This window comes from Crocodylus siamensis, chromosome 2 (genome assembly GCF_052110815.1).
Source record: "Crocodylus siamensis isolate JL-2025a chromosome 2, ASM5211081v1, whole genome shotgun sequence".
Classification (NCBI taxonomy): Eukaryota; Metazoa; Chordata; order Crocodylia; family Crocodylidae; genus Crocodylus; species Crocodylus siamensis.
In genome coordinates this window covers 184404809-184417149 of record NC_143396.1, presented here as the reverse complement: position 1 = coordinate 184417149, position 12341 = coordinate 184404809, and the positions used below count along the sequence as shown (strand labels likewise).

The 12341-nt window shown below is 42.2% G+C and overlaps 1 protein-coding gene across 2 annotated transcripts in view; it reads left to right on the top strand.

Annotated features, from left to right (window-relative positions):
* Positions 1-12341, top strand: part of KCNC1 (potassium voltage-gated channel subfamily C member 1) — a 180602-nt gene that overhangs the window by 149869 nt on the left and 18392 nt on the right. For both annotated transcript variants that reach the window (XM_090032566.1, XM_090032565.1), the window contains exon 2: positions 8527-9460. In XM_090032566.1, coding sequence (XP_089888692.1) covers positions 8527-9460 — 934 coding nt within the window. The remainder of the gene's footprint in view (positions 1-8526; positions 9461-12341) is intronic.

Below are 12341 nucleotides of genomic sequence, written 5' to 3'. Positions count from 1 at the left end.
AATTTTAGGAAGAAGAATACAGTAGTTTATCCAAGTCAGTGGCATTGTGAGTCAAGTCCCATGATCCTCCTGGCTTGAAAAGTGCTGGTCAAATCACTAAGGCTCAGAAGCCATCTGAAATATGAATACTTACCTGATGCAAGGCCAAACCAGTCATATCATCACGGCTGCCCTGGAAATCTCATGAGACTAATTTGTTCTTATGAGATTTACAGCATTTCCGGCTCGTTGTCTTCCTGAAAAAGAGCAATGCCTGTTTTTTCATGGATTTTCAGCATTTCCTCTTCAAGTTCCAAGAGAAACATAAGCTTTATTCCTTTAGCCACTACAAGGCCAGCAGGCCCATGATTTATTCCTCTCTCTAATATGCACTGATTATATCTCTCTCTCTTTTCCATGCTGGTAAGGACAAGAGGAGGAGAAGGGAGTCCTGGACTGTGCCTAAGGTCCTTCTTTTGAGGATTAGATGGGCTGCTTTTCAGCCCAGCTCTGTGTTAGCTTTATAGAACAAGAGGAGTTAAAACTTAATGAACTCATATTTTTGTCACTAAAGCTCTGACTCATAATGCATAAAGCCAGCAGATATGATGAGTAAGGGAGTGTCATTTATTCAACTGCTTATCACATTTCTAATGCTTAGACCAGATGTAGTTCAGAAACAAAAACAAAAACTTCCTAGTTTATATCCTACGCTTCCACAGTCTTCCATTTCAGGGGAGGCATCTACCATCCATGGGTCTGGGATATGCATATGAAGTTGCCCTAAAAACATTTCTATCTATGAGCTAGAGAAAAAGAAACTAGGGGAGAAGTTTCCCTAAGCATCTTCTAATTCTTTCCTCCCTTGTAGCTTGAGTCAGGATCATAAAATAATCCTGAGTAGTATTGGAAGAGAAAAGTGTTGGCTCAGGGCAGCCAGCTCTTGAGAGGGCTGTCTGCCATGTGGTCCCGCCCCTCAGCAGATTGGCTAAGCTGTTGTGCATCCCCATCCCACACTGCTGATTGACTGAGGGGGTGGGGCAGCATGATGGGCAGCCCTATCAGCTAATCAGTGGTGAGGGGGTGACAGAGGAGGGCAGCCAAAATGGTGGCTGCCCCCCTTCACATCAGTGGCCTCACACCCCCCCCCCTCCAACAAGGGCCATGAAAACCTCTGCCTCCTACTGGGGAGCCAGCATTTTATTTTCAGTAAGGTGTTGGTTTTTTTCTTTAATGTTTTTTGCATACAATGTCCAATTTCAGTTTCTGCAAAATCCACGGCACTGTAAATTGAGTAGGTCCCTAATTATGAATGATGTGTATTGTAGATCAGTGTTGTCTAGAAACTGGACCCTGAAGTTACCAAACTTCACTGGCAAAAAGTTGCTGTTGCTACTGAGTCCTTTCCTTGCCTGTGGAGCTGGAGTTGCATCTCTATATTATTATCATCACCACCAACATCATCATTATTATTACTACAATCATCACCATATCAGGCCACAACTGAAATTTCACCGCATTGCATTAGGTGCCATATAAACATATCGTAAGTTATTGGCCCTACCCAGACAGTTCACAATTTAGATAGACAAGACTCACAAAGAGCAGTAGGAAAAACACGGACACAGGGACCATCTACATGAGATGCTATGGCACAGTAGCAACAAGCTACTACACTGTAGCTCATTGCTACCATGCAGTAGCATTGCCGGGTACTAACTGTGGTGATGATAGTGTGCAGTAGTAAAAAGCTACTGCATGGTAGCTCATTGCTACAGTGCAATAGTGCTGGCCAAAAACTGGGAGGCGATGGTACTGCGCAGTAATGCCAAGTACTGCACAGTCATTTAGTAGCTGCATAAATACTTGACCAAGTCTTCAGATTCGGCTGAATCAAATCAGGGACAGTGATCTGAATCAATTAATTGAATCACTGTCCCTCATTCAAGCCAAATCTGAATTGAATAGGACCTACTTTGCACATCCCTAGTAAGTACCCCATTTCCAGAAGAGTAGAAAGCTCGTTCTTAGCCTGTCTCTAAATAGCCTTGTTAAACCAATTTGCACAAGAATTCTGTATCTGCCACAATCAACAATCATGGAGGAATATTATTTCCCTCCCCAAAATGTAGGGATTTTGAATTATTTACATTGTAAATCAGATTTCTCTGTCAAAGTCTCCTCTCTTCCCTTAATCCCCTGCCCCGCATCCCTGCCCTGCAGTTTAGGATAATCTGAAATGTTATTGTTTTGAGTATTAAAGTGAAGGAAGAAATGACTGCCGCAGTATCTCCAGTGTCAGCAGAAATCATTCACATGTGCCAAGTGTCAAAGCAGATGAAAGAGCTCTGATCACTTCCTGACATTTTAACTAGGTACTTGCTTTAATTATAGAAAATTTTAGCTGCTGTTGTATAACTCAATGGCACATGACATAATCTGACAAAATTCCCACTCTTTTGCCCAAGCCTTTTCAGAGCCAATGAAGTAAAGATATATATAAATATCAGAAGTAAATCTCAGAAAAAGAACCCATGGGCCAGATAATTATTTATGAATAAAAGCCTGTGATCTGATTTTCAAAGGTGCTAAGCACTTATAGCTCCTCTTGGTTTCAGTGGGATTTATAGAAGTTCACCATCTCTAAAATTAAAGTAGCTGTAGTGTCTGATCTTCTGCTAACCTTTGTGGTAGATTAGGAAAATGTGGGTTTCCCTACTTCTTTGACTGTATTGAATATAGTCACTTTCAAACAGTATTGGTTGTATTTAGGGACATGGGATATTGCTTACAGCTTGGTAAACAGGGCTCATAGACAATGGTTAATTAATATATAGAGCAGTTTAAAGGAAAAGGGGGGGGAATTCTTTCCTTATTTGTACCATTTTTGGCACCAGCTGTTGATTTGCCAGCTGCTCAGTGAATGTGTCTACACATGCGCATTTCCTGTGCAGTAACCAAAATTACTGTGCAGCATAGGCATGCATCTACATGTGCGTGCCCATATTATGTAGTAAATAGGGTGACTTACACCAGCTTGAGTGAAAATGTGTTACCTGCATCATGCAGATATAAAATTTACGTCCAATTAGTTACCGCACATGTAGATGCCTTACAGATTGGTAACGCAGCTAATTTTAGTCCCAAGTCAGTCCACATACAACATTAATGTGCTTTAACATTTGCAAGCATAGATTCCAGCCTATTTCCACTTACTATGCAGTAAATTTAAGCCAGTGTAAATGCATGTGTAGACACGCCCAGTTATGAGCATCTAAACATCTCTTTTGGACCAGGTGCAGGTGATATGGATGAAAGTCTGATCCTCATTTACATCAAGGCCTATTTAGACCTCTCTTGAAAAGTAAAGGGACCAGATGATATACAGTAGACTTACCGTAGTTGATAACCAGGCCCTCATATTTAGGACCTATCTTCCAAAATGTTTTTTTCATATACAAATCCTATCACATATATCAAGATGAACCAACCAGGGCCAAATGCCCTGCAGGCCACAGTAGCAGGGGCCATATGTCTACAGGTCACAAAATGACAGGCCACAGCTCCTCATCCCCCCGCCCCCCCCAGCCAGTCTCCCCCATTGCACCATGCATCTTCACCTTCTCCCACCACTGCAGCATGTAAGTGCAGCCCCTCCCTCCACACTGCTATATCGGGTGCCCATGAGGGCACTCCCTGGTGTGGGGGCAGGCAGCAAAAGCTGGAAGGAGGAGTGGGAGCTTAGAGACCCAGTTTATTATTGGAACCTAGAGACTCTGCCAAATTGATGTGGGAAGTGATGGCCCAGCAGGAGCCCAGAGGCTGCAACTGAACCCCTTGTGAGCTAGATGCAGACTGCAAGCCACCGACTGAACAGCCCTGACCTACACACAAGTGTAATACCACAAAAAAGTGAAGGTGCTTGATGTGGGGTAGGCGGGGTGGCTTTTGAAAAACAGCCCCTTAGAATTCAGTTGGCTTTTGAAGTAACTGTCTGGCAACAGGATTAGTTTGAGGACAGTCTCTCCTAGAAACCTAAGAGAGGAGCAAGTATTTTGCTGTCCAATGGGAAGTGGTGGGGTTCTTTTGGTCAGTGTATTACTGGGAGGGGGTTGGTAGTTCCTGCAATAAAGCTAATTCAAATTTAACAAAGCATGTGCTTAAGCCAGGGATGGACAATATGGCAGATCTGGCCCATGGCCAGACTCCATTTCCCAGAAGCCCCTGCCTGTATCGCTTTGTCCGGTTTCCATGGAGACCCCAGTACCTGTGGTGCTGTGACAGCATGGGGCCAGGGTTTCCATGGAGACCAGCCCCAGCAGTGCTGGCAGGGTGCATGGCTGGATGGGGAGCTGCTTCAGCTGGATGGGGAGCTGCTAGGAGTGGGGTCCAGAGCAGCATGCGGGCAGTGGATCACAGCTCTGACCTGGCTCTGGACCACGATGTCACTAGTGCAAGATCCCAGCCCTGGTCCCAGAGCAGCTCCCTGCCCAGCCACGCACCCTGTGCCAACAGTGCTGCACCTGGTCTCCATGGAAATTCTGGCCCCATGATGTTACATTGCCGTTGCTACTGAGGTCTCCATGGAAAATGGCCTTAGCAACACAGGCAGGGGCTGCTCGGAAATGGAGTCCGCCATGGGCTGGACTTTTGCCCACCCCTGGCTTAAGCCCATCCTTTGTGTTTTGCCAAAGACTTAAGCATCCTCTTAACTTTCATCACTTGATTGAATTTGGGGCCAAGCACTATTGATTCCATCAGGAAGCAGTAGACACAGCCATTTGCAGACACTACTAGCAAGAGACATGATTGCTGTGGTGGTGTCTCCCAATACAACAACAAGTATATGTCATGGTTGTGGATTTAAACACTTGTCAGTGTTGGTTGTTTCCTCTCTTTAATACAGCTCAGCATTTCTTCTAATGACTCTCACTGTGCAAGGAGGCCAGGCTGAGGGTTGTCCTATGCAGAAAACACTACCTTTGGGAGTTCCACCTGCACATTGAGGAGAATTGCACTTTAAGTCTGCATGAAGGGCTTCCTTCATGAATCCCTAGGGAAACAATTTTATTCTAATAAAAATGTATGCAATGCAGTTCCTGTCTGTGGTTCAAAAATGTGTGTTTGTGCTGCCAGCGATCCGGACATGTCAGCATTCCCTTCAGAAGCTTTTATTCTCATGGGCCTGTGCCTCTGGGGTAGAAATTTGCTCCAGGCTGAAACACAGCAGACAGAATCTAAGCTTGGTGTGAATAATTTCCCAGTTCCTCTGTTTGTTGTTTTAATCCTCTCCAAGCTGGTGGGATGTGCAACTATATTTATACCTGTAAGTATTAACAATATTGCACACCAGCTGACTTGTGGAGTGCACTCAGAATGCTTTATTTTCTGGGGAGGATTTGGATGCCAGTGAAAGCCAACAAATGCATGCTCAAAACTGCATGCAGCAACTGTACTGTCTTAGCTGAGATCTCAAAACACAATGAAAATATCAGTGAATGACAGCTCAAAACTCATTCTTTCACTCATTTATCAGATACAGATACTGAGGACCAGATATTCATCCTAGCCAAGAGGACACCCTGTATTTCAGCAGAAGCCGAAGGAGATACCAACAGTTCTAATACCTACTTCTTTTCTTCTGCTCTTCCCCACAGCCAACAACGGTCCCGGTAGTTATTGATTTAAAAAGCTACATTAGGGCATTTAGTACACGGGATCTGGGAGCAATAGGTGTGGACCATAGAAGGCACTTTCAATTCTTGTAGATTTAAATGGAATATTAGATGACATGGGTAGGAAACTAGAACTAACTGAAAAGGCGGATGTTCTTTTGGTTAAGGACTGGAATTCAGAAGGAGCTATGGTCTGTTCTTAGCTCTGCCACAGACCACATGTTATTGGTTAAATTTCTTGTCCTCTCTGTGCCTCAATCCCCTATCTGTAAAATGGGGATATTGCTACTTCTACTGTCTTTCTGTCTCTAGTCTGTTTAGTCTATAAGTTCATTGGGCACAGTGACCATCTCTTGTTATGTGTCTGTTGGTACAATAGTTGGAGCAATAGAGACCTGCTCTCAGAAGGGGGATTGTAATACACCTACCACATGTTGATGATATGCCCATTCTTTGGTTCAGAATCAGAAGGTGCATCTACACATGCACTTTACTGCAGAATAGATTAATTTGTAAATTATTTAAATTGTAACTGTCTACACATACAGTTGTATTGGGCCACAGTAAACTAATTAATTCTGCTATAAGACAGTACTGTCTTACAGCGGAATAAATAACTGCAGTTAAATGCAAGTGTAGACTCTGACACAGTTTACTTCCAGTTGACCCAGGCAGCAGAGGCCCAGATTCCTGCCTGCCACCTAACCATACAGCTCTATATTTTCAGCACACTCGTGCCCCAGTCAGCCACTCCACTGTCTGGCACTGCTACCTAGAACCCGGGACTGACTGCCCCATGCCCCCTACCAGCCCAGGCCTGCTGCATCCCAATCAAATTGCTCTGGAGTTTATTCCTTTGCATTAATTGCAAATGTAGATGCACCCACTTTTAATGCCTGTTACTCTAGGCCAGATTTTGCTCTTACTTAGAGTAGAGTCAAAGTAGTCGAGCCCCGCCAAAAGCTAGCTTATCCCTCACTCCTCTGGAAGCAGTTAATTTTCTTCTGCACTCTACCTGTGCAGCCCATACTGTGCTATACACGCAGCTCAAAATTATTTTTAGCAGCTACTTCACCATAGTGGCGCGCTATACTGGGGGAGCATGCCACTATGGCGAAGTAGTTGCTGGTCACGTGTAGATGCCCATGGACACTGTGTCACTGTAGCACATTGCTGCCTTAATATAGCATCATGTGTAGATGCGCCCTATACAAAGAAGCACATTGAAAGATGTGTCTGACTTTTGCTTTTGGCTTTGTTTACTAACTGTGAAGGTCGAGCACAATTGTTTTCTAGTTACACGCATGGAAAACACAGAGCAAAAACTCTCCAATTGTCTTAGTAGCATGAAGCAGGTCAGGTCTTATTTTCAATAGGCGTATTCCTTGGGCAGCTTTCTTTTAGGTTATTGTATTGTAATTGCAGAAGAAACTAACTTTAACTCCTATGTTGATTATAATGTTTGCTAAAAGTAATAAAAGGACTTTACAGTGTGTTGCTCTTTTTTCAATAGTGCCTCCACTGATACACTGCTTTTAGGCCAGAATTGAAAAGTATTCTGTGTCTTGCTTTGTCAAGTTGTGATTATGTATAAATAGCATGAACTTGAAGATGACAAACCTTGAGAGTGGAATTGAAAAAGGCCCTTCCATTACTGGATAGCCTTGATGTGCAACAGATAATTAGATGCATGCAAATTTGGGGAGAAGAGGCTGTTTGAGTTTAGGATCTGTTTATTAATTACTAGATTAAAATGTTGACTAGACATCAGACAGAGAAAAAGAACTTACCCAGGACTGCAGATGTTGAGTCTATTTCTCCATTCAGTTACCTTGTTGTAAATGAGGAGTATCCTCTTTGAGACAGTGCTAAGGCTGAAGTAGAGGGCTGAAGTAGAAAACAAGTGCTTAAATCCCCAGTGGTCTTGGGGGCTGTTACCTCCTTCATTGTGACAACAACAACTGCAAAATAAGACCAGGGCTTTGAAAAGAGTAATGGTTCTCAAGTGCATTCTTGCATTTTGATAGGAATCTAGTTAAAGGATCAGGAGGTAAATGACTGCTGTTCCATTGAAGCCTCCCTCTGAGGAGCTGGTCCTCAATGCCATTCTCTTAGCTTTGAGGAAGGCTTATAACAGGGGGCTGAGGACTTCAATAATGAAGAGCATTCCTACAGAAGGTGCTGACATTCCTTTATGTTTTGCTGACTCTGGTGAGATGGTGCAATGCTCTAACACAAATGAAAACAAATACAACATTGCTTTGCAATGTTAAATAATTCCCTCTATTACAACCCTCCAGAGGCCATCATTACAATATCAGTAATTGCCAGTTGTTAGTTGGTCTGCAATACTACTGTTTCCCCTATACCTGGAACAGAAAATAGGCATTAAACATCAGGTGAAAGACTGTAGTAACTGTTAGCAACTGCTGACTTTTTAATGGTAACAGTTCTATAACTTGTACTGTAGAACAAGTGAATTCGGAGATCAAATAGGTCTTTTCTAGCTCTAGCCTCCCCCAGCCCTGAGGACCAGACATCCATACTGGGTGGTGTTCAGACTTCCCTTCAACTTTAAGTACCACAAAAGTCCAGAGGACTCAAAAGAGTGCCTAGATATAAGCTTGTGCTGAATTGATATCCTGTATCAGAATGGACTTAAGTATGGGTTAAAAAATGTACTGTATTACAGCCTGACTGGCTATCTTCATAGCCAAAGTTTAACACCTTAAATCCAGAGGCTTAAGGCATTGCAACTGCTAACATTTTCACCTACCACATCGCTTCACAGCTTCCCCTGTGTGCTTCAGGATCAGGTCCCCTATGGCAAATGTATCATTTTAACATTTCTCTTGTGTTTTTCTTCCCACAGTATGTGGCATTTGCCTCCCTCTTCTTCATTCTGGTCTCCATCACCACTTTTTGCCTCGAGACCCATGAGAGATTTAACCCCATCGTGAACAAGACAGAAACCGAATTCATTGGAAACGACACCCAGATCCGACACTACAGGGAAGCAGAAACTGAGGCCTTTCTTACCTACATTGAAGGTGTCTGTGTGGTGTGGTTTACATTTGAGTTCCTAATGAGAGTGACGTTCTGCCCAAACAAGGTGGAATTTATCAAAAACTCTTTGAACATCATTGACTTTGTGGCCATTCTGCCTTTCTATTTGGAGGTTGGACTAAGTGGCCTGTCTTCCAAAGCTGCTAAGGATGTCTTGGGCTTCCTACGAGTAGTCCGTTTTGTGCGAATTCTGCGAATTTTCAAGCTGACTCGCCATTTCGTGGGGTTGAGGGTCCTGGGACATACCCTCCGTGCCAGCACAAATGAATTCTTGCTGCTCATCATATTTTTGGCATTGGGCGTCTTAATCTTTGCCACGATGATCTACTATGCTGAGAGAATAGGTGCTAAACCCAATGATCCTAGTGCCAGTGAACACACACACTTTAAAAATATCCCCATCGGCTTCTGGTGGGCTGTTGTCACCATGACTACCCTGGGCTACGGAGACATGTATCCTCAGACTTGGTCAGGCATGCTGGTGGGGGCTCTCTGTGCTCTTGCAGGCGTGCTGACCATTGCCATGCCTGTCCCCGTCATTGTGAACAATTTTGGAATGTATTACTCCTTAGCTATGGCTAAGCAGAAGCTACCAAAGAAAAAAAAGAAGCATATCCCGAGGCCACCCCAGCTGGGATCCCCCAATTATTGTAAATCTGTCGTAAACTCTCCACACCACAGTACTCAGAGCGACACATGCCCACTGGCCCAAGAAGAAATTTTAGAAATTAACAGAGCAGGTAGGAAACCTCTTAGAGGAATGTCCATCTGACCTTTAACCTCCACCCCTTGTAGAGATTTAAGATTCAGTCAGACTGCTTTCTTAGAGCAATGGGTAGCACATTTATCCATTATAGTCCCACCACCACACATTGAATAATATGTGTGAAGTCTAGGTTGCAGGGACAAATGATACAGGGGAGGCTGATCAGCAAAATTAAGGATGACAGCATGCTCTAAGGAGCCAAAACTTTGGTTCTGGTTAAGGGTATATAGATTTCAAGATTATTTTGAAGAGGAATTGCGTTTAGTAGAAGAATTTTTAGTCTTCTGCAGCTGTGTTGCTGGACTGCATAATGCATCACAGAGGCTCCTCAGATCTGAATGCTTCCTAGTGGAGTAGGAGCCAAGTATGCAGCAATTACTGAGATGTTTGACAAATCAGATTGTGGGGAAAAAAAACTAGATGTTTTTTCATTTGTTCCCAGCTGTGACCTTTCAGCTGTTTTGGATTGGCAGATATTGTTCATCTGATTAAAGAAACTGGGTACCCAGTAAGTTGAAGGGACAATTACAGCAACATACATATTCACAAGGCAATCCCGTCTCCTTCAGATGATTAACTGCCAAGTAGAATGATAGCTCAATTTTTTGACACTAGTGCAAAATGATTCAGAAGGAGACAAGTCTAGATGTAAGGATGTTTATTCCATAGCATGCAAACCAACCCATTTTATAATGTTCCACAAGAGTTTAGCATTTAGAGTCATGAAGAGTTTTGAACTACAGCAGCTAAGACAAATATGCTGTTCTTGAAAGTGTGGGTTGATGCTCTCTCAACCCCTAGCAGTAAAGGTTGGCTAAAAAAGGCATAGAACTGGTCATTATTGGCAGATTTGTACTAAATAGCAATGAGTGCTGATGCCACGATAGGGTATTCTTTTTTTTTAATTACATCAGTTCACATCAGCAACAGGCAAAGAACCCAACCAGAGTAAAAGTAATTTCATACTATTTCCATTGGGGGAAGAGAAGGTAGAAGAATACTAGTCACCATGGAATATATTATAATATCCCTTGGCTAGTGGTTAATTATGGGAATATCTCAGTTTTATGAGAATCCTCATACAGCACAAAGTTATGGGACTCTAATCTGATTATTTCAACCCTATAATCTACCTCTACCCATGGAATATCACCATTTATTCTATGGAGATGGTGATTTCAAAGTAAATAATCACACTGAAAACAATACTGTCACCATTTGGCAGAGGTTCCAACAACATTCCTCTGTGAGCAGGTTTTTTTTCCAGCTTATTATAAAATAGTCCTATGTGTTATATTAGGTAGAACAGGTGACCAAACAGTGATTCTTACTAACCTTTAGTCACAAGCGATGTTCTGAAAGAGGTAGTTTGTATCTATGATGGTCTTGTGCTGTTCTCACTTCTTACTTTGAAGAAAATTCTAATTCGTCACTCCTGGTGAGTGAGATATTCTCTCTCCATCTCATAGCCATCCATGTTGATGTCATTGAAAGAAACACAAAGGAAGCAAGGTTTTCCTTTGTGTCTGACTTCACCAATACCAGCACTAATTTCTGAGAGGTGAGAGGCAATGGAAATGTCCTTTTTTTTTCTTTTGTGCAGCTATATAAAAATCCATTCAGATGATTGGAATGGATGATTGGTAAAGAGTTTTCATGTTTGCTTTTTCTTTGAAGATTCTTCCATTGTATCAGGTTGACCACTACCCATGCAATAGCCTGTCTCTTTACTATCGTAGCCTTTGGGCATACACGCATAGTTTTATCATCCATTCCCCTCAGGTTGCAAATGCTTATTCACAAAGTCATTTCCAAGCAAGTTAGTAGCTTTGTTATGAGTAGAGACTTTTGTGGCTCTAGAAATTGAGAGGATTAGAGGGTGGTAACAAAGTGGTACATCGCATACCTTGATTGCCATCCAATTGCCATCTGTAAAGTGAACAGAGAAATGCAGGGCTTTAGCAGAGAGCTAGAGATTAAATTCCTACCTGGAAGCTCCTTACTTTACTAAGTTCCTCCAATGGCATGTCCTGGTCCTCTGTGGGAACTGGAAGACCAAGAACTCTGCGAGTTCCAACTCAACTCTGCACTGGTATCCTGAGAATACATGTAACTTTGGTTCAATGTGGAACTGGTTTGTCATCCTGAGTGCTCTAAAATATGCTGTTGCTGCAGTACGTATGAAGTATTGCAAGTGACAGCAAATGATCTATTTCTGCAATAATTAATTAAAAGAGACTATTTTTATATATGTATATACATACACATGTATATTTTTCAGCAGTACTACAACACACTTGTATTTCAGCTCGTGAAGGTAGGCTCAGTAACCACCGTTACTGTAGTTCTGATTCTAATAATCATTATGCACTGCTGGTAGCAGATATATTAGCCTTATGTTTTAGTTTCATATAAAAGAAGGTATATCCTGTGTAAGAAAGAATCAAAAGTGAACTGTTAAAAGACAGATTCGCACAACTTTGTCTCTAAATTTGAAGGGCCACCAAGTTAATTCTTCCTGATACTCACATCTTTACTATTGCATATTAATGGGTATGTAAAACTAGGGCCTCAGCATTACATGAACATCAAGGATGTGCAAATAATAAAAGTTCTCTGTGCTATAAAATCTGAATCAGCCACACTGGCTAGTTACAGATAACTGGTTAACTTTCTATTAGGAATCAAAAATAGGTTACTCTGTTCCAATATCTCTAGAATAATATCCAGCTCAAACAAAATATTTTCCTTTAATTTTTAAATCAAATTCCAGTGCAGAAATTTGTAGGAAATATAAGGATATAACAGGACTCTAGCAGTCTTTAAAGTGTAGAATATTTAGATGCTAGTAAGAG